This window comes from Staurois parvus, unplaced genomic scaffold (genome assembly GCF_062004578.1).
Source record: "Staurois parvus isolate SC_StPar_1 unplaced genomic scaffold, SC_StPar_1.0 ptg000439l, whole genome shotgun sequence".
Classification (NCBI taxonomy): domain Eukaryota; kingdom Metazoa; phylum Chordata; class Amphibia; order Anura; family Ranidae; genus Staurois; species Staurois parvus.
In genome coordinates this window covers 2,038,653-2,062,379 of record NW_028318235.1, presented here as the reverse complement: position 1 = coordinate 2,062,379, position 23,727 = coordinate 2,038,653, and the positions used below count along the sequence as shown (strand labels likewise).

General features: G+C 43.1%; 1 protein-coding gene across 6 annotated transcripts in view; it reads right to left on the bottom strand.

Annotated features, from left to right (window-relative positions):
• MPND (MPN domain containing) overlaps positions 1–23,727 on the bottom strand; it is a 303,470-nt gene that overhangs the window by 104,666 nt on the left and 175,077 nt on the right. For all 6 annotated transcript variants that reach the window (XM_089687870.1, XM_089687867.1, XM_089687865.1 and 3 more), the window contains 3 exons: positions 3,922–4,090; positions 3,768–3,838; positions 3,589–3,678 (listed from right to left, as the gene is read on the bottom strand). In XM_089687870.1, the coding sequence (XP_089543996.1) occupies positions 3,589–3,678; positions 3,768–3,838; positions 3,922–4,090 (330 nt within the window). The remainder of the gene's footprint in view (positions 1–3,588; positions 3,679–3,767; positions 3,839–3,921; positions 4,091–23,727) is intronic.

Genomic DNA, 23,727 nt, shown 5'->3' with positions numbered 1-23,727 from the left:
CTAAGACGGGTATTTACAAGCTACTGGGGGAAGCCCCGGCGATTAGGTCACACGGTGCCACATGTGCCAATTCCAAGATGGTACAAATGTCTAAATAGTTGCACGCTTGAATAAAAATTGTCTATAAGTGGTACCTCATATGGAAAAAAGGATGACACCAAGTCCCAAACTATCTTGCCAAAGCTCCCCATGTAGTCTGGGCATCCAGGAGGCTCCAAGTGACTATCTTTTCCCTAGTAAATCCAAAATTTATATGTATAGCCTGTGACCCTCACACAGGTCTTATACATCTTGACCCCATATCTGGCACGCTTGCTGGGGAGAAAAGGTTTGAATGCAAGGCGACCAGAAAAATTGGCGACCAGAAAAACGCAGATATTTTGCTGGGGAGTATAGACATCTGCAAATTTTTTGTTAAGGTGATTTACGAGGGGCCGAATTCTGTGGAGCTGGTCAAATTCAGGGTCACCCTGTGGACGACAGAGTGTGTTGTCATTGAAATGCATTTTACTCTCATATCTATGCCTGGCCATGGCAGCAGAGAACACGGGGATATAAGGAATTGGGTCTGTGGACCAATACAACCGCAATTAATTTTTTTTAGTAATGCCCATGTTGAGGGTTAGGCCCAAAAAAACATTACATTCAGAAACCGTAATGGGTTTCAATGCAAATGGTCTGGCAAGGTTTAAATTTGGGTTGGCGGCAATAAACTGTTGTGCATATACCGTATTTTTAGCTTCATAAGACGCACCTGACCATAAGACGCACCTAGGTTTTAGAGCCAGAAAACAAGATAAAAAATATTCTGAACCAATTGACTGCAGACGAGATGACCAGAGACTACGGACACAGTACAGGAGATGACCAGACACTGCGGACACAGTACAGGAAATGACCAGAGACTGCGGACACAGTACAGGAAATGACTAGAGACTGCGGACCCAGTACAGGAGATGACCAGAGACTGCGGACAGTGCAGGGGATGACCAAGAGACTGCGGACAGTGCAGGGGATGACCAGAGACTGCGGACAGTGCAGTGGATGACCAGAGACTGTGGACATAGTACAGGAGATGACCAGAGACTGCGGACATAGTACAGGAGATGACCAGAGACTGCGGACATAGTACAGGAGATGACCAGATACTGCGGACATAGTACAGGAGATGACCAGAGACTGCGGACAGTGCAGGAGATGACTGCTGACCTTTGGGGAGGGAATGGGAGTGGGTACCTGAATTTGATAGGTACCTGCTCCCACTTCCGCAGAGTTGTCCTCCCTTTAATGTGGGCACACGGTTGACAGCCGGGTGCCCAGTGCGCATGCACGAGAAGCGCTGAGCTTTGTGATTGGTCCGCCGTCTTCGGGGACCTGTCATGTGTCCCAGAAGATGCCGTACCATTCACAAAGTGCAGCGCTACTCACGCATGCATACTGGGCACACGGCTGTCAAGCCGAGACCCCACACTAAAGAAGCCGGCGCAGGAAGACTGCGCAGCGCTGGACCGAGGAACAGGTAAGGTCCTGCTGCTGAGCTGAGCGGCCGGCCCGGTATTCTGACACGGTGGCGGTGGAAATACCGGACCGGCCGCTCCATATTCGCTCCATAAGACGCACTGACATTTTCCCCCCTTTTTTGGGGGGAAAAAAGTGCGTCTTATGGAGCGAAAAATACGGTAAATTGCTTTGATCCACAATCAATGCATACAGATTTTCTGTGAAAAACAGCTCCACAAAATCAAGGTGAGTGTTTAAATTTGCTGTTTCCACCTGAATTCCGGGTTGGGCAGCGAATGGGGGAAGTACAGATGCTGCAGAATTTGTGGGCTGCCAATCGGGATTTGCAAGCACATCCGGAAGGATACTAGGAGCTCTATGGGCCTGTGTGCGAATTCTTGGTGGCTGCAGGACACTATTTGTGCTCACCACCGCTTGTACTGCACTTATGGGTCTCGCCACATCACCAAGTGATACTGCAGTGCTGGTTTGTGAAAGACCAGGATGTACTAGACCACTGGTGCTTGCCAGTTCACCAAAAGGTAGAGCGGCACTAGTACTGGCACTCTGCTGCATATGAGAGTCATCATGCGTTTGGAACATCTCAGAAACCTGGGAACGGGGTCAGGTATGCCTGATCTTAACAGGGACCTCTTCTCCATTGTCTGAGCTATCTGTCAGGGTGCCACTGCTGTCATCAGGTTTGTATTCTGAGGCTGATTGTTTCAGGGAGTCTTCCCCTTCTCTCTCACCTGACATGCTCAGAGTCCTGTAGGCCTCTTCACTAGAGTATCTTTCGTTGAACATTTTGGCCACTAAATTTATAGGTACGTAGTGCGACTCATGGGAGAAAGCGCACCTGGCTCTCAGGGATAGCTTGAACCACTACAAAAAAAATTTACAGGCAAGTGCTAACAGAGATCAGACCTGATTCTGCGAACACTGCGGTTTTGTGTGCAATGTATCAAGTGACAGTGGCCTATTGACACTGCACTTGCTGGGGGAGAAGGGGGGGGGTAAGCGTAGGGGCTAAACACAGGTGCTGGCAGGTGCCGGGGCTAATCCCACTAACGCTGCATTTTTGGGGACACTATACTAATGTGAACGCTGGTATAGTGTTGATCTGATCAAAGATATTGATCGTTTCAGACACTATACCACCAATGGAGGTTTATTGTGTATGTGAGCGTGTTCCTGGCAATCAAGGGGTTAAATGTGATTACTGGTGTACTAACGGGCAATCTGACGCTATCTGGAAGGGGCGCAAACTGGCTCTAACACTATCTGAAGTCGCCAGTGACACTAATATAGTGATCAGCAAAGCAATCTGTACACTGTACTAATGACACTGGTGAAAGGGCAGTGAAGGGGTTAACTGTGGGGAAAAAGGGGGGGGGGAGATCAAGGGGTTAAATGTGTCCTAAAGTGGAGTGTTCTAAGCTGTAAAAATCTGCTGTTTTACTCACTGTAAACACAGGTACAGGGAGATCCCTGATAGGAGAGGGATCGATCATCCCACTTAGGCCGACCGTCACTGGCCTAAATCAGATGATTGCTTCCTCGGGGGATCAAATCACGGCACCCGTGGGCCGGCGTGGGTGTGCGTTTCCCCCCCAGCCCGCAAAAAACAGCGGGAGTGCGAATCACATATATACACATGATTTTGCGTACCTGTACCGCCCTGTAGCAGTATTTCTGCTATAGGGCGGCGCGGAAGCGGTTAAGCTAACTGAATAGTCATTTTGTAAAATAAACATTTATAATGCTAATAGAAGATTCCCCACTGCTTTCGCAAGTGAACACCCTTGACTTTCATTCTGAAAAGGAGCAGTAAATTGGAACTACTGTTTACTACTATACAATAGAGAGTAGAGCCTTCATATGTAGGAGTATATATGGAAATCCCCATGTACATGCGTCATTACAAACAAAGAAACAAAAAGCATTAACATAAAGATATTCTCATTTACATCAAGCTGATATAGTTTATAAAAAAAATAAAAATAAAGTTTTTGTGAAAACCCATTAATAAATAATTCTGAAGTAAAGAAATTGTGGTTGTGTCAATATAAACATATATGTATTTACCATGTCATGCAAGATATCACTGGTTAAGAAGCTGTCCTGCATGTATGTTACATCCACTTCCATGGGCATTCCATAATCATTTGGGCGGTGCTGTAAGGAAAGGATGCAATATATAAAATTAATTTTAAAAGTATTAACACGCAGAACCCTTATTCCAAACAATTGTATGCTTTTCTAACCTCAGCTGGAGGTATAACCCAGAAGGGAGATATTGTAGATTGAACTCCCTGGTTCCCATGGAAATATGGTCCTAACACAAAAAACTTACTGATTAGATTGTACTAGGTAACAAATGCAAGCAATAAACATCAAAAGCAAAAAAAAAAATCTCACCACATATCACACCAAGACATGGTTGGAAGCTATTGTCTGAACCCTGCAGTTTGAGTTGATAATCCATTTGAGCTTCAATGTCCTGTAGTGATGGCAGAGCAGGACTAAAGGGGTGACTATGGTACCATCCAACCAAAGACAAACCACGAAGGAAGAGACTATGACATATCTGATTGGAAAATATTTATGGTAAATGAGCAAGATGTAAAGTAAAGAATAAGAAGAATAATACATACAAAAACAGAATAATTCAAAGAAAGTGAGCTCAATAGTTTTAATCAAAAAGTAAAATGTGCAATTTTCCACACCTCCCTTCAGTTAAAAAAAAGTGATCCATGTATAAATTATATAGATGCTATCATTTACACATTTACAATTGCTTCATTATAGGATTTAAAGTGGAGCTTTTTTTTTTTTTTTTAATAGCAGAAGAGACTGCATTTTCTTTCACTAAACAACACCTTCCCCTTCTTTGTAGCAATTTTTAAAATGGTGTACTCCGGCAGTGGAGCATGCACACTATGGTGTACACCCTGTAAGATGCTGGAAATGCATCCAGGTGGCTGGGACAATCTACGTTGTGAAGCTTGCATCCATGAACATGAGTTACACTGGAAGTAGCTGCCAAACAGGAGAACAGGAAAGTTGGAAGATGTGGGGAAGAAGGTTGTGTACTGGAGGACAAACAGCTTTGATTTGCCATCACTGAAGTCACAAACAAGCGAGTTCTGCTTTAGCCCCTGCTTCACATTAGCATGCTCTATTAATGCTATACCACGATCGCGGGGGCAGGATGAGATGATTCAGATTGAATAGCACTCCTCACATCTCACAAGAGAAACGTGATATGGCTGTGGGTGCAGGAATCACATTGATACCCACAAGCAACATGCAGCATGCGGGCTAGTGGGACCCTTAATCTCTACCTGGCCTTAACATATTGGTCTTCAGAACCTATGTAGTAATTTAAGAGGTGATCTTAAAGCATTGATTTTTGATAAGTTAGTTGACACAATTAATATAAGATGTGTAAAATCTGGAAAATGTTTATATGGTCATAAGTATCGTACCATATGTAGTTTATCTGTAGTTTGGTTTTATTTTTTTTTTATAAATGTCACCCTTTATTCAGGGTATGAGATCATTATATTTATCGTCTTTACAGAAACTTCCTGTATTTTCATGGAAAGCAGCACTGAAAGCTGGAGAGGAGAAAGGACAGCACTGTCAACCAGTGTTGCACTTTGCAACGTTGTTAGCCTTGCTTTGGGAGCCTGACAGGAAGAAAGTAGTGTTGAGTCAACTTGCCATATTTTCAAGGGCCCAGAATTTGTCAAAATCATCAAACCATTTGGTGAACTTGAACTTTCCTTATAATTGCATTGAAGCTGTTAGAGGGTGAATTCTTATGGCAAGTTGTAGTCGTTTGGAGGACCTCTAGGTAGGCTATTGTTGAACATGACAATAGAAACCAGGCACACTTCTCCCAGAAAATTGTTGCAATTACAAATGTTTAGGCATTCTCATGTTTATTTCTTTTGTTTGTATTGGTGTGACACAAAAGTGGAGAAAGAAAAAGCCAAATCTGACACATTCCACACAAAACCCCAAAAATGGACTGGACATAATTATTTGCACCTTCTCAAAATTGTAAGAAATAATTGCAAGTTTGTGATGCTCCTGTAATTTGTTATTAAACTCACCTGTATCAATTAATAGATCCTAATGTTCCTGTGTTTACTGTGCGCAGCATTTTCAAGACATTTACAGCCCATGGCACTGTAGCCAACCTCTCTGGACATTGACGAAAGAGAAAAACTTGATCAAAAATTGCAATGAAAGATTGTTCGAATGGTGGACAAAGAGCCTAGATCAACTTCCAGACAAATTCATGCTGACCTTCTAAACAAAGGGTACAACTGTGTCAGCTCGCACTATACGTCGCCATCTGAATGAAAAAACGCTATGGTAGGAGACCCAGGAGATCTCCACTGCTGACACAGAAACATAAAAATGCTAGATTGGAGTTGGCTAAAACTTACCTGAGGAAGCCAAAATCCTTTTGGTAGAATGTGCTGTGGACAGATGAAACAAAATTACAGGTTTTGGTAAAGACCATCATTCTACTATTTTCAGAACACAATCCCTACAGTCAAACATGGCACAGGTTCACTGAGGTTTTGGGGTTGCTTTGCTGCTTCAGGCACTGGATGTCTTGACCGTGTACATGGCATTATGAAATTTGAACACTACCGAAGAATTCTGAGGTGCAATGTAGGGCCCAGTGTCAGAAAGTTGGGTCTCCGCCTGAGGTCATGGGTCTTATATCAGGACAATGGCCCAAAGAACACGTCAAAAAGCACCCAGAAATGGTTTATGACAAAGTACTAGAGAATATGGAACTGGCAAGCAATCAGTCCACATCTCAATTCCACAGAGCACCTATGGAGAGATCTCAAAACAGCAGTTGGGAAAAGGAACCCTTCCAATCTGAGAGACCTGCAGCAGTTGGCGAAAGAAGAGTGGTCCAAAGTTCCAGTAGAGAGGTATAAGAAGCTCATTGATGGTTACAGGAAGCAATTGATTTCAATTCTTTTTCCAAGGGGTGTTCTACCAAATATTAACCACTTCCATACAGGGCACTTTTACCCTCTTCCTGTCCAGGCCAATTTTCAGGTTTCAGCGCTCTCACATTTTGAATGACAAATTGCGCGGTCATACAACACTGTTCCCAAACTAAAATTTTATCATTTTCTTCACACAACTAGAGCTTTCTTTTGGTGGTATTTAATCACCGCTGGAGTTTTTATTTTTTGCTAAATTAACAAAAAAAGACCAAACATTTTGCAAAAAAACGTTTTTCTTTGTTTCTTTTATAAAAGTTTGCAAATAAATAATTGTTCTTCATAAATTTAGGCCAAAATGTATTCTGCTACATGTCTTTGTTGAAAATAACCCAAAATAGTATTTATTATTTAGTCTGTAGGAAAGTTCTAGAGTTCACAAACTATGGTATATATCTGAATATTGATCAGTCCTGAAGTACTGACGGCCAATCTAATTTCTTGAGGTCCAAGAATGTCAGAACAGTACAGATATCCCCCAAATGACCCCTTTTTGCAAAGTAGACAGTCCGATGTATTTCATAACAGGCATGGTGAGTTTTTTGAAGTTGTAATTTTTTTGTCACCAGTGCAGTACAGTGTCATCATATAACTGGCATGGCGGTGATCAGGGACACTGATGACAGTATGAAAAAAAAAAGAATTTAAAAAAAAAATTTTTTAAATTATTTTTGTTACATTTTTATCTCTTTAAGATTTTTTTTTCATATTTCACTATGACCAAAGTACTAAAATGTTACCATAGTAACATTGTACTACTTTGGGAAAGTGATCTAGATATTTTTATTTTTTTTTACACAATTTGCTATAGCAAAGAATTACTTTTCTATAAGCAAGCATTTACCTGAATGAAATCGATTCATTCAGGATTTGCTTTTTTCTTAACTGTGATTTGGCCACAGCTAATCACATGACACAGCTGGGCTGTGATTGGCCTAGCTTGTACATGTGATCGCTGTGACCATTCACAGGTAGCCACACTTGTATACAATGGATGGCATGAATGGAAGCCATCCATTGTATACAACTGTCATGTGACCTGCTGTGATTGGCCACAGCAGGTCACATGGTACTGGCAACAGGGTCGGTACACAGATCTGTCATCAACCGTGTCCGAGGTACACGGTCGGTGACAGATCGCACTGCTGCACGGCTCTGCTGGCATGCAAACTGCACATGCCTGAAAGGACGCCATTTGGCGTCCACCCGGAGGGACGAGGGTTTTTGCCGGCCGCCATTCGGCCATAGGCCGGACGGGAACCCGTTAAATTGAGGGTGCCAATAATTTTGTCCAGTCCATTTTTGGGGTTTTGCATGGAACGTGTCCGATTTGGCTTTTTGTGTCTCCACTTTTTTGCGTCAAACCAATACAAGCAAAAGAAATAAACAAAATGACTTTGTTTGTAAAACTACACCATGATTATTTTTTTTTTAATCTTTCCAAAAATTTCCATTTTTCCACTTCCAAACAGGGAAAAAAACACTTTGATATGGTGGAAAATTCAATTGATAATTGCAAGCTGCCCAGGCCCTGAAACCACAAAACAACCCCAAACCATAACATTTTCATCACCATGCTTCATAGTTGGTTTGTAGCTCTTCTGAAACGTCTTCAGGTTGTGCAAAACATGTCTACTATTTCTGTGCGCAAACAACTTTTAATCTTTGATTCATCAGTTCACAGCACATTGTTCCAGAAGGTCTTCTATTTGCCTATATGTTCAATTACAAATTGTAATTTTGCTCTCCTGTTCTTTTGAAGCAAATGCTTTTTCCTGGCACACCTCCCATGCAGGTTAAATTTGTGCAGTCTGTTTCTGATTGTAGATGCATGCACTTTACCACCAACTGTTGCAAGAGTTAACTCAATTAAAGTTTGGGTTCTTGGAGACTTAAGCCTAGTACGAAAATCAGACATTGTTTTCACGTATGATAAACATTTTCTTGCTTGCACCTTCGGCTTGTGTCATCCGAAAAGTTGGAATTGGCTTTTGAAAGAAGTATACTAACAATCAGATAATTGACTGATCGTACCTTGTACTGAAATTTTCGTACAGTATTCTTATCGTGTCTACGGGCCATTATTTTACCATCAAATGATCAGCTCTTCACTGAATTTGCTGGGCCAGCCAATCCTGAAAAATTTAAATCTTTGACACTTATAGATTATTTTCCTTACAGTGTAATGATTGAATTAAAATAATTTGTCAATCTTTCCAGACTCCAAAGCATCCACAACCTCCTTTCTAAAGGACTTTTGAGATCTCTTTTGATTATGGCATGATGACACCACGCTCATCTTTTGCAAAGAGAACACCAGACACTGTATAACTGAGGTTTATATATGAAAGGTTCCACCTGCATCCCTTGCATGTCCCTCTTTGAACTTTCTTTTCCTGCCCCCCTCCCTCTAGTACTTGCCCTCAGATTTAGCTCCCTCTCCTTTTCTTCCTTTTTCTGTTGCCTGTTTACTCTGTCTCTTGACCCCCACACCATTTTTTTTTTTGTGTGCGCTCTCCCTGGAGCCTTGGTAAGGGGCTAATGGCAAGGGTTGGCTCTCCTGTTTGGCTTGGACTCTTTTGTGGCAACCCTGGGCAGGTGCAGGATAGAGGGGATAATATACTGGTGTGACCTGTCCAGGAAGTTTCAGTAGATTTATGGAATGGGATTAAAACATCTACTGTTAAGGTCCTAGGCCCCCCTCACAGGGCCTTTGGGGAACCACGCATAGTTATTTTCTTTGTGTTTGTGTTATCCTTGTTTATACTGTTTTGTTGCATATATATGGTGACCTTCGTAAGCCTGCTGTCTTTTGGTTTATTTCTTGTATTTCTGATTGCTCATATCTGTTGTGTACAATAACTAATTGTTTAACAAACTCCATTATGGAAATAATTTAAGGGGGGTACTTACTTTTTTCACATGGCAAATCTGCATTTTCCTTCATTTAGAGCACTATTTAAATGAATATTTGTCTATACAAATATGTTGAAAATGTTAACAATTTCCATTGGATGTACTTACTTTTTCACATGAATGTAAGTGTAAAAAAACAGTATTCACAACAAAACACTGGAAAATTATTCCCTTCATCCCCCTATCCCCAATATTTTTTTTCAATCAAGAAAGATTTTGAGATGTCACAAAACCTTACAGTCAATCAGAACAGTTACATGGGGAGGGGGATTTATTAAAACTGGTGGACTCGGAATCTGGTGCACCTGTGCATGGTAGCAAATCAGCTTCTAACTTCAGCTTGTTCAGTTAGGCTTTGGCAATAAAACCTGGAAGCTGACTGGTTTCTATACAGAAGTGCATCTGATTTTGCACTCTCCAGCTTTAGTAAATAAACCCCACAGGGTCAACACAAAAAAGCTTACAGACATACAAAAGATTGCATTTGAAGTCACATGAAAAGTACTATATCCATATGTGTGTTATGCCTAGCACACATCATTATTGAGATCACAATAACATATCCCCAATATTTTACTAAAAGAACTTGAGCTAAAGCCCTCAGGTGTGCTTGGATAGAAGCTGTCCAGTGGCACCATCATTTCAAGGAATTGCAAACAGGCCTAAATGCAGAAACAACATGTGTAGGCAGCTGCATTTAGGGATGGAAAAAATGGCTTGCAGTACCATAGCACCAACAGGCAGAGACAGAAGACACAGACAGCTGTTTATCTATAAAAATTAGAGTACTGACCCCTTAGATTTGGGAAGGAAAACAATTCATCTGTTATACTACAGTTTATTGCCAGTGTCCACAGACCTAAATGTGGAGACAAAAGTGACAAAGAGAAGTGTTTTCCTAAAAAAAATTTTTTTTTGCAAAGCAAATAAAGGGAAGGAAGAAAGGTGCAAAGAGGAGGAAGCGTCATTAAACTTGAAAAGGGGAATTAGCAGCAGCAGCAACAAGAGGGACCAGTGTTTGGAATGTAACTTAACATTTTGGCTAATAATCAGTGGCATCAGTGGGTGTCAGGGACCCCAGGCTTTACCTCCTGGCACCAATGAGAGCGCAGGGCGCCCTATTTAAACAGGCTCTGACTATGCTTAAATTGCCGTATGGTCTTTTCCTGTTATCCTGTGTTCCTGAGAGATTGCCTTGTTGCCGACCCTGCTCCGTTGACTGTCTCCTGCTCTGATCCTGGCTTGTCTGACCATTCTCCTGTCTTATCCTGTACCTTTGACCTCCTGTTGCTGAACCTGGCCTGTGACCCTTTTATCCTTCTGCCGCTTTGTACCGTTCTGCCTCCACCATTACCGACCTGGCCTGTCTGACTTTGCCCACTCCACCTCTTCACATCAGGCTCTCACCTGCTACGTACCACCGTCAAGTGCTTCTACCACAGCTGGTTGCTCCCAGGGGCCGCGACCTGGTTTCGGCCTGCTTCAAGTCCATCCCCACCATCAGGGGCTCTGGTGAACAAGCAGGTCGGAGCTTAGATTCCATGCCCTGGGGAATCCCGGTCTGTGGAGCGCTAGAGGATACCGCCGGTCGGTCCCTAACAGAACCATACGGCCATGGTTGAGTCTGGTAGAGGACCTTCTCCCTGGGAAGAGATGTGTCAACACCTGGCGGCGCTCACTCAAGCTGTTAAAACGCTAGAGGAAGGATATAAGCATCTGGAGGGACGTGTCCAGACCCTAGCCGCACCTGCTATCATAGCATCAGACCCGGTTAGTTTACCTCCTGCCAGGGACCCCACAGAACCTTCCGCTGGAGCAGTGTTCACCATTCCCAGAACCGAGCATTTTAATGGGGATCGAGGGAAGTTTAGGGCCTTCCAAAACTCCTACCAGCATTATTTTGACCTACAACCTTGGATGTTCGCTTCAGAATCTGTGAAGGTAGGGTTCATTATATCTCTACTGCAGGATGAACCCCAGGCCTGGGCACACCTTCTATTGGAGGTGGAGGCTCACCTTCCACACTTAAACTCTGTTACTGCATTCTTTAAAGCGATGGCACAGCTATACGACGACCCGCAGCGAGCTGCTTCGGCCAAGGCAGCCCTACATTCCTTGCAGCAAGGACGTCGGGCAGCAGAGGATTACGCCTCTGAATTTAGGCGCTGGAGCGGAGACACGCAGTGGAATGATGTGGCTCTGCGCCATCAGTTCCGCCTAGGGTTGTCTGACCCTCTTAAAGATGAGTTGGCGAGAGTGGGAGTACCTGACTCCTTGGAAAAGTTAATCACCCTGGCTATCCAGATTGACCGTAGATTACGGGAATGAAGGCAGGAGAGGTCCGGTCAGGGGCTAAGACCAACATGGATGCTGCCACGAGTGCCGGTCCTGCCAAACCCTGCAGTCAGTAACCTGAATTCAGAACCATCTGATGGAACAGAGCCCATGCAGATCGGACTGATGTGGCCCTCTCTCACGGTTGAAGAACGCTAGAGACGCCGGATGAACAATCTGTGCCTCTACTGCGGAACAGCAGGTCACATGGTGCGCTCCTGTCCAGAGAAGCTCCGTAAGTGCTCTTCTATTTTTGCTATGTCTCCGGTCTGCTTAGATAATCCCACTCATTTAGCTGTACCAATCTCTTTTCAGCTCCCAGGAAGAACCGTATAAGTGACGGCCATTATTGACTCAGGGGCCTGTAGCTGTTTTATTGAACTTAGCTTTGCAGCTCAACAGCAGATTCTGTTACTGTCCAAGGAGCGAGGCCTGAACATCTTCCTGGCTGACAGTTCTCGAATTAAATCAGGGTTGGTAGATCGTGAGACCCCTCCTATATACACCACAGTGGTGGGCCATCATCAGGAACTCCTCCGCTTGGACGCCATTGCGTCCCTTTTATTTCCAGTAATTTTGGGGCTCCCCTGGCTACGAGCGCATGATCCCCAAATTGCCTGGAGAACTGGATCTGTCCAGTTTCATTCATCCTACTGTCAGGATCATTTCCTCCTAAGGTCCCCACTAGGCCCCCCGACTCTGTAGTGTGTGAACACGGATACTGACCTAGCAAAAATTGTTCCTCCTGCCTATCACCATTTCCTTGACATTTTCAGCCCACGAGGAGCAGATATTCTCCCTCAGAATCAGGCTTATGACTGTCCCATTGACCTCCTCCCAGGATCTCAAATTCCCTTTGGCCGAATCTTCCCGTTGTCAGAGTGACCGTTGGGTACATTGAAAGAATACATTGATGAAAGCCTTCGGAAGGGATTCATCCGTCCTTCCACATCACCGGCCGGGGCTGGAATCTTTTTTGTGGAAAAAAAGGACCAGTTCCTGAGGCCCTGTGTGGATTATAGGGATCTGAATAAAATTACAGTAAAGAACCGGTATCCCCTTCCCTTAATCCCTGAATTATTTCAAAGGCTAAAGATGGCTTCTGTTTTTACTAAATTAGATCTCAGGGGAGCTTACAATCTGGTCCGCATACGCAAAAGGGATGAGTGGAAAACCACTTTTCGCACTCGGTTCGGGTACTTCGAACACTTAGTTATGCCGTTCGGGTTATGCAATGCACCGGCCACATTTCAACATTTTGTAAATTATATTTTTAGAGATTTCTTGGATATTTATGTGATCGTATACTTGGACGATATTCTGATTTTTTCCTCATCTCTGGAGACACATAGGGGTCCTGTCAGGAGTGTACTGGAGCGACTTCGCAAGCACGGGCTTTATGCCAAAGCCGAGAAATGTAGCTTTGATGAGCAGCATAGTATTCCTTTTTTGGGGCTAATCATTTCCACCAATGGAATTGCTATGGATCCCCAGAAGATCTCTGCGATCTTAGAATGGCCAGTTCCCACGGATAAGAAAGGGGTTCAATGGTTTATTGGCTTCGCCAATTTCTACAGGAAGTTCATTAAGAATTTCTCGGGCCTGGTAACTCCAATCACCCAACTTACGAGAATAGGGGTACGCTTCCAGTGGACACCAGAGGCACAGGCCGCCTTTGAGTCCTTGAAGAAACTGTTCACGGCAGCTCCCATTCTAAGCCACCCTGACGCATCGCTGCCCTACATTTTAGAGGTAGATGCGTCAGAAAATGCAGTAGGAGCAATACTGTCTCAAAGGGTAGGTGTAAAGGAGCAGATGCACCCAGTCGCCTTCTTTTCTAGGAAACTCTCCCCGTCAGAAATTATGATATTGGGGATCGGGAGTTGTTAGCAATCAAGACGGCATTAGAGGAGTGGAGATACTTGTTGGAAGGAGCTTTGCATCCCATTCTGGTCTACACAGACCATAAAAACTTGGAATACCTGAGGACAGCTAAACGCCTCAGACAAGATGGGTGTTATTTTTCTCAAGATTCACCCTGCATATAACCTATTGTCCTGGGTCTAAGAATACCAAGCCTGATGCCCTCTCCCGGATGTTTGAAGACCCTGAAGAAACGGCCAAACCAGATACCATCTTGCCGGCAGGTAGTTTCTTACTGTTACAGTTCGAGCTCCTGTCTAAGTTACAGGCTGCATCCACAGGGGCCCCTAACCTACCTGGAGTCTCATTACAGAGCAGAGAAGGTCTCTTGTGGAGGGGGGGGGGAGCAGATCCTGGTACCTAAAGAGACTCGAGCTCTGGTCTTGGGCTATTGCCACGACCATCCATTAGCAGGTCACTTTGGGGTACACAAGACCTTGGACTTGGTCCGACGTATATGTTTTGGTGGCCAAGTATGGCCAAGAACTGTGAAATGTACGTCAAGTCCTGTGCTGTCTGCAGCAGGAATAAGCCCACCAGGGACAAGGCTTGGGGCCTGTTGCGACCATTGCCGGTGCCCGACAGACCCTGGAGCATGATCTCGATAGATTTTGTTGTGGAACTACCGCCATCACAGAATCATACTGCAATCTTCGTGGTGGTGGACTGTCTTTCTAAGATGGCTCACTTTTTTCCATTGAAAGGTATACCATCTGCTTCTGAAACAGCACAAGTGTTTATTAAGGAAATTGTAAGACTGCATGGAGTACTGAAGAATATCGTTTCGGATCGGGGTGTCCAGTTCACTTCAAGGTTTTGGAGGGCCTTGTGCGAAGGGTTGGAAATCAAACTATCCTTCTCTTCATCATATCACCCGCAAACAAAAGGACAGACGGAGCGAACCAACCAAACGCTAGAACAGTACCTTAGGTGTTACACATCGTTCCTCCAAGATAACTGGCTGGCACTCTTGCCCCTAGCAGAATTTGCTTACAATAATGCATGCCACTCTGCCACTAAGCAGTCCCCATTCTTTGCCAACTATGGGTTCCATCACTCTTTCCTGCCTGATATGATCCCGGAAAACTCAGTTCCAGCAGCTCAAGAGACCCTAAATTTCTTTACGACCAATAACAAATTGTTACAGGAGACCATGGCAAAGGCCCAGGAGGATAGTAAGAGAATGTTTGATAAAAGAAGAAGAGGGGAATTGGTTGTGCACCCAGGGGACCAAGTTTGGTTGGCAACGACCAATCTGAAATTGGCATGCCCATCAAGGAAATTGGCACCCAAATTTGTGGGCCCTTTCCGAGTAGAATGTAAGATCAATGAAGTTGCGTATAAGCTGGCACTTCCCGAATCTTTTAAAATACACCCTGTTTTTCATGTGTCTCTGTTGAAACCCGCAGTACCAGATCCTTTTTCAGATCGTAGATTTAGACCCCCAGAGGCCATAGACATTGATGGAGAAGAGGAATTCGAGGTAGAAGCGATTATTGACTGCAGGAGGAGGGGTGGTCAATACCTCATCAAGTGGAAAGGCTATGGGCCAGAAGAGAATTCGTGGGAACCTGCGCAAAATGTCCATGCTCCTAGATTGATTCAGGAATTTCTTCACAACCAGCCTCAAAGGAGAAATCGGTTGGGCATCCGGCTGCCCGTAGAGGCAGGGCAATGTCAGGGACCCCAGGCTTTACCGAGGCGTGCGAGTCCGCGCATGCACGGTATGCCGGGGCGCACTAGCGTGCGGGCACTAGGACCTGGGTGCCCACGACGGCGGTCGTGCATGCGCACTCGCGATCGCGGATGCGCTCCTGGCACCAATGAGAGCGCAGGGCGCCCTATTTAAACAGGCTCTGACTATGCTCAAATTGCCGTATGGTCTTTTCCTGTTATCCTGTGTTCCTGTGAGATTGCCTTGTTGCTGGCAATGCCTGACCCTGATCCATTGACTGTCTCCTGCTCTGATTCCTGGCTTGTCTGACCATTCTCCTGTCTTAATCTGTACGTTTGACCTCCTGTTACTGAACCTGGCCTGTGACCCGTTTATTCTTCTGCCTGCCGCTTTGTACCGTTCTGCCTCCACCGTTACCGACCTGGCCTGTCTGACTTCGCCCACTCCACCTCTTCACATCAGGCTCTCACCTGCTACGTACCACCAGCAAGTGCCTCTACCACAGCTGGTTGCACCCAGGGGCCGCGACCTGGTTTCGGCCTGCTCCAAGTCCATCCCCACCATCAGGGGCTCTGGTGAACAAGCAGGTCGGAGCTTAGATTCCGCTCCCCGGGGAATCCCGGTCTGTGGAGCGCTACAGGATACCGCTGGTCGGTCCCTAACAGTGGGTATGTTGATGTCTTCTATTCCTTCTCCCCAATAGCCTCTCAACCCTCTTACTCCTCCTCTTTTTCGGTGAAACTGGGTTTTTTTAAGGTCCTGTATATGCCTAAATTATTTTTAATATGTGAAAATTGGACAAAGGGAATTTGGCTGATAGGGTATTATTGATGGAAATGGTTTTTAAACTTTTTATGTTCTTTTGAAACTATGTAGTGGTTTACTAACATCAAAAGATGGCTTCCACAATAGATGGTCAATAACTCTAAAAATAAAACAGGTCCTAGCAACACAAAATAAAAACAATCATACCCAAAAATATAAACTCACAGAAATATCACCTGTAAAACAAAAACCCACTATGGGGTCAATTCACTAAAGGTTACTGCATGGGATATGAAGGTCACGTAACTAGTTTTTCAAAAATATCGCATGAGATAATATAAGAGTCAGTTCATCAAAGTAAAATATCGAATGTGAAGTAAATACCACACATTTGTTAAAATAGTGAGATAAATACTGCAAAAAAAAAAAAGAGATAAATTCAATAAAAACAAACACATTAGTTTTTTATCACCAGGTGTTTGCTGGCAGTGTTTTAGAAATGTACAAAACAACAATTAGAGAAACTCTGCACTGGCCAGAAAGTGAAACGTATGCAATGTATCAAAGTGAAAATATTCTCCGAGCTCCGAAATGAAAATAAATTTTCATTTCATCTATCTACAGTATTTCTATTCAACCTCGGTAGAACTTTGAGAACTGCACTCAGACCCTGTGCTGTGGGGACCACCTGTAAAGTTGCTTCAGTCACTGGATCCTGCATAAAGCGCTCACCTTGGCACTTGGTGCAGCATGTTGACCTAGCCACAGGGTAGTCCATCACAATGGAATGTGGTCCCTGAAGACCCCTTCATGGGTATGCCCATCATGCACCATGACAAGCGAAGCCTGAACTTTATATATAGCCCAGTGTAGTAAACAGGGTCTCCCTGTATTTTTGACTGTTACCATATAATGTGAGTAAACTTTTTTATACTTGGTCGTAAAATTGGTCTACTCTGAGCTCAGTCTCAGGTGGATGGACAGATATTACATCACACCACTGGTTGCACAGTTTAAAGCCACTTCTACCTAAAGCCCTTATAAGACACCTTCTCCTGCCCTTTACTCTACTCTTTGAGTACCCCACAGGGGAATACCCTCGTTGGCAGAGAATAGGAGAAAGGTAGCCAAATCAAAACAGCAGGTGAAAGATAGACAACTTAAAATAGCATCCCTTGCATGAGAACAGGAACCAGTCTAAATACCAGCTACAGCATCCAACCCTAGCCCTAACAAGCAGCCTATTTTACAAAAGCTCAATTCTCTGCATCTACAGTATATTACAATTCTTTACCCTGGAAAGTCCAGCCTTACAACTATCTATGGCTGCTATTTCAGTATGTCAAACCACAGCTAACTGGACTAGGGCAATGAAAAAATAGCATAACCCTGGGCACAATTCACTAAAGCTTGGCGCATGAGTTAAGTCAGTCACATGACCACATATCGCATGCGACACTGAAAATGTCAATTCGCTATTGCTAGTAGGCGGTATTTACCAAAAATAGCAAAAACAGTTGGTAAATACCGCAATAAAAGACCTTAAAGTCAATTCACGAAATTAAATAAATAATTAGATGCATGCGGTAATTAAGTAGTGGTCCAGGCATGTGGAATGTTCTGGTATCTGTCAGTACTGTCATGGATAGTTAAGGAATGGGTGGCCGCAGAGTCCCTAACAACCCATGAGTCATCAGCTGTCAGCGGGGTTCCTCACTGACAGCTGAATGTTTAAAAAAGAAAAATTGCCTGCAATTAAAAAAAAAACGACATGGGATCCACCCCTCCATCCATATCAAACCCTTTGAGTCTGGTTTGGATTTTGAGGGTTTTTCATGACAAAACGTTTTTGGGTCTCCCCAAAATCCATACCAGACCCTTATCCGAGCATGCAGCAGGTCAGGAAGGGGGGGGGCACAAGCAAGTGCCCCCTCCCCTCCTGAACCATACCAGGCCACATGCCCTCAACATGGGGGGTGCTTTGGGGCAGGGGGGCTATAGAAGAGGGCTGCCTAGTGACCTGTACTCACTGTAAGGACACAGCAGCAAATACCCTACTACAAGCCGATAGTCTCCATCCACCCTGACTACAAAATGGGATACCTATAGGCCAATTTCTTCATATTAAGTGAAACTGTATGAAAAAAACTGATTGCAAAAAAGAGGCTAGGGCTTTATATGCCAGTTTGCAGGAATGGGGACATTCACACAGGCAACTACATAGAGCTAAAAGGAAGGTTGCCAATTATGATAGGAAAAGCCTCCTAGCTAAAAAAAACACCGCAAGGGCGATCAATTTCTGATTAGACTACCTCATTTGGTTCCCAATGGGATAAGTAAGAGAAATCTTTCAAATCATTGGGATATATTCTCTAATAGCACTGGGTTAGAAACCATTGTGGGGGAATCCCCACAGATGGTGGCTAGAAGGGCACAGAATCTTGGAGACATTTTGATCCACTCTGAATTTATTAAGACTTCATCTATTGAATGGTTCTCCGAACACCCCAGGACTAGGGGAATGTTCCCATGTGGGAGATGCCAAATTTGTCATTATGTGGATCGAACTAATGTTTTCAAGGACTCTATGAATGAAAAAAAGTTTTCAAATTAGAGACTTAATTAATTGTTCTACAACTAGGGTAATGTATATGATCACCTGTGCCTGTGATAAAATCTATATTGGTAAGACCAAAAGACAACTAAAAGTTAGAATAGGTGAACATATATGGGAGATTAAAGAGAAGGACCCTAAAAATTTGAAGAAGCCACTTGCTAAACATTTTAGGAAATTTCATGGAGGTAGTTCAGAGGCGATGAAAATAAAGGGTATCTTTGTATTAAAGTTGTCCCAAAGACGTGAAGATTTCAATACAGTTTTACTTAGGAAAGAAAAATGGTGGATATATGAATTAAGATCACTGGCCTCATTGGGCTTTAATACGGAATTGAATCTCCAGGTCTTTTTAGAAGAATAATGGTTTGTGATCTCTCTTTTCTTTTTTTAAATTTGACTCTATTGTTCCCCCATATTTAGAGATTAATTTGATTACTATGATGCCACTAGGGGGTGTAGAGATCACCCATGTTTTTGAAACAACTGCTGAGCTAAAGTAAGGCTATGTTCTATTTCATTTCTAATTAGCTGACAAACGATACCTTTTAACCAGTCAGGTATAAATAACACAATGTTTCCTTTAAGAAAAGTATACAGTGCTGATATGGGCGGGATGAACCATCATATGAAAGGAGTAATTACGTCGCCTGCATATTGTCCTGACGAAGCTACGCTTGTACGTAAGTGAAACGCGTTGATGTCACAAGGCATCAGGTGATGTCACACTTCCCCGCCCCCAAGCCAAGCCTCGATGGCACATGAGGAGGGAGAATTGATCAGCAATTTGTGGTCCTGAAAGTTTATTGCATATCAGCAGACCTGGAACACATACAGTGTTAATACCGAGACGGTTGTGGACTGGTAAGACTGTATATTTTCCCACTGCCCTGACCAGCTATGGGACTATGATGGCAATGATGTATACTACTGCACAGACCTACTCATAATAGGCCAGGTGGATGATAATGGTAACAGCTCCCAGATTGCAGTTGCACCATTAGTGAGTTTAAAATTCCCCATACTTTTTCTGGCCTGGTCCTGAGCTCTTCATGCCTATTTTGGTGATGAACTTACCGTCTTGTCCTGGATGTCCACTGCTGCACTAAAAGGGCAACCCGTCACTTTAATGTCTGCTGAACTGCTTTAAACTTGACCATCTGATGTCATTAAGATGACCACACCTATGTTCAAAAAATGAACTTTACTTTTTTTACTTAGTGGATTGAGACAATTAACTGCCATCTATATATACTATATGTCCATAATCAATCTACAAGCTATTTTTTGGTTTCCAATAATCTCTATAATTCGGATCGCTATTGGTGACTTTGGGTCAGTCTCCTATGGTCTCGGTCCTAGATCACCATTTAGGGATAATCTCCCTCTGAGGATACCATCATTACTGGAACCATCAATTACATATGGGCCCTGGGGCATGTGTGTATTGTGGGAACTCTTACAGATGAATCAGAGTGACTTGCGAGCCACAGGTGTGATAATTGCTAGAGGATCGCAAACATGAAACACATAACTACAACTGTGTTGGAAATATCTACAAATATATGTTGCGCTCCTAAATACTTCTCAATAAATAATAATTAAATTATTACCATTAAATTAATTCAAATTATGATACAAATAACTAATAAAAGTGTATAAATACCAAAAAATATTTAAATAGGTAGTTTCAACTAATCAATCTCCTCCAAATAAATATCAAAATAATTCCACATGAAATACTCCTCTAAAATGTTTTACCAAGTGCTCATAAATCATCTATTAGTGACATGATGTACTTACGAATACCCTCAATTTAATTTATATTCATAATACCCTCATTTAATATAATAAAAATAGTAAACCAACTAATAACCCTCAACTAAAACGCATTTAAATGATCCCCCATAAATAAGAATAACCAAATGCTCATAAATAATTAGTAGTGATTAGTATGAATCCAAATATCATCAAAATAATAGTCCCATTGAATAAACAATTGTTTATATATAGTGACTTGGTGCTTGTTGTTCTTCAATTTGTGACTTTTGTGAATCCTTCAAATAGTGAAGGTGTGCGCTCACATCCTTTGATGCCTGCAATTAGGCTATACACACTTTCGGTTCACTTTCCCTGGAACCTGCTAGACATATACTTTTGCTGGTGAAATAGGGAGATCCTTCCTTTAGGAGTAATGGATGTATCCTCTGGTGGCTGATTATCCCCTCAGGGATTACACACTCCTTTTGTTATCCCAGACCTCCTAATTATCCTCTCCTTGTGTTACTCCGCATGCAGGAAGAAATAGAGGACATGGTGCTTTACCTTTTAAAACTTTTTATTCCCACCATCCAAGTATTAAACTCACGTTAGACAGGTTTAAGTAACGCAATATCCCACTGGAAAACCTCTGCTGGCCTCTGAGTCATACACCTGCCACCTATCGTGTTGTGCGGCTCCTCTCCGAGTGATGACATAGCCCCTCCCCTAGGCGTTACGCCTCCAATCACGTGGCTTCATCAGGGGGTTTTAAAGTGTGTATAGCCTAATTGCAGGCATCAAAGGAGGTGAGCGCACATCTTCACTATTTGAAGGATTCACAAAAGTCACAAATTGAAGAACAACAAGCACCAAGTCACTATATATAAACAATTGTTTATTCCATGGGACTATTACTTTGATGATATTTGGATTCATACTAATCACTACTAATTATTTATGAGCATTTGGTTATTCTTATTTATGGGGGATCATTTAAATGCGTTTTAGTTGAGGGTTATTAGTTGGTTTACTATTTTTATTATATTAAATGAGGGTATTATGAATATAAATGAAATTGAGGGTATTAGTAAGTACATCATGTCACTAATAGATGATTTATGAGCACTTGGTAAAATATTTTAGAGGAGTATTTCATGTGGAATTATTTTGATATTTATTTGGAGGAGATTGATTAGTTGAAACTACCTATTTAAATATTTTTTGGTATTTATACACTTTTATTAGTTATTTGTATCATAATTTGAATTAATTTAATGGTAATAATTAAATTATTATTTATTGAGAAGTATTTAGGAGCGCAACATATATTTGTAGATATTGTGGGAACTTGCTTCAAATGGTAGAGCTTTGTTACACGCACACAGCAACTCGCTTTCTTTTTTTAAGGCTTTTTAGCCCACTTTTATTTAAAGAAAATGTCCCGTCACATAAAGCTGCCCATGCAAGGGTATCCACCATCAAACACATGCAAATGAAAACTCAGCTTCCTGGCTTGTACATAGATTTTATGTCTGTCTCCTACAGACTCTTTCCAAAATATGGCTCTCGCACACAGCTGGCCACGAGCACACAACTAGTCAGTAGCACACAGCTAGTCTGGCTTCCACCTCTCCTGGGTGAAGTCCTCCTGACTCCAAGGCAGAGACCTCCTGTCTGCCAGGGTGGAGCCCTCCTGACTCCTATCTGCCGGGGTGGAGCCCAGAACCCTGGTCCTGACTCTACAAAAGAGCCATGCACACCTGTGCAATCAGTGTAATGGCCATTCCCAAAAACTGGTTCCAGGATTGGAGATTTCATCCCTCCCAGATCTCTTTGAAATCTCCAGGCTCCAGATCCCAAAACGGACTTAATGAATAAACGAGGAAACCGAAAAGCCAGTTTCCTATGCAATACATCAACCCTCTGGAGCCCCTCAACCTGCCTGGTTGAGAATCCTGGGTGAAATAACTCTTCTACATCGTGACAGATCGCCACACTGTCACAGTATATATGCTCTGCAGTACTGTCCTTAATTGCTATTGTTAGTTATATATACAGGTGAAACTTGAAAAATTAGATTATCGTGCAAAAGTTCATTTATTTCAGTAATGCAACATAAAAGGTGAAACTAATACATGAGATAGACTCAGTGCATGCACAGCAAGATAGTTCAAGCCGTGATTTGTCATAATTGTGATGATAATGGCTTACAGCTCATGAAAACTCCAAATCCACAATCTCAGAAAATTAGAATATTACATGCAATCAATAAAACAAGGACTGTACATAGAACAATATCGGACCTCTGAAAAGTATAAGCATGCATATGTACTCAGTACTTGGTTTGGGCCCCTTGACTGTGGGACATGGAAGCTATCAGCCTGTGGCACTGCTGAGGTGTTATGGAAGACCAGGATGCTTCAATAGTGGCCTTAAGCTCTTCTGCATTGTTCGGTCTCATGTCTCTCATCTTTCTCTTGGCAATGCCCCATAGATTCTCTATGGGGTTCAGGTCAGGCGAGTTTGCTGGCCAATCAAGTACAGTAATCCCACGGTCATTGAACCAGGTTTTGGTGCTTTTGGCAGTGTGGGCAGGTGCCAAGTCCTGCTGGAAAATGAAGTCAGCTTCCCCATAAAGCTCGTCTGCGGAAGGAAGCATGAAGTGCTCCAAAATCTCCTGGTAGACTGCTGCATTGACCCTGGACTTAAGCACAGTGGACCAACACCAGCAGATGACATGGCTCCCCAAATCAACACAGACTGTGGAAACGTCAAACTGGACTTCAAGCATCTTCATACTCTGGGTCCTTGGTTTCCAAATGAGATGCAAAAGTTGCTCTCATCAGAAAAGAGGATTTTGGACCACTGAGCAACAGACCAGGTCTGTTTTTCTTTAGCCCAGGTAAGACGCTTCTGATGTTGTTTGTTGTTCAGGAGCGGCTTGACAAGAAGAATACGACATTTGAACCCCATGTCCAGGATCCGTCTGTGTGTGGTGGCTCTTGATGCACTGACTCCAACCTCAGTCCACTCCTTGTGAAAGTCCCCAACACTTTTGAATGGCCTTTTCCTGACAATCCTCTCTTGCAATTACCTTTTGAGGCTTTCCCTCCTTATGGAGGGTGTCAATGATGGTTTTCTGCACAACTGTCAGGTCAGCAGTCTTTCCCATGATTGTGATTCCTACTGAACCA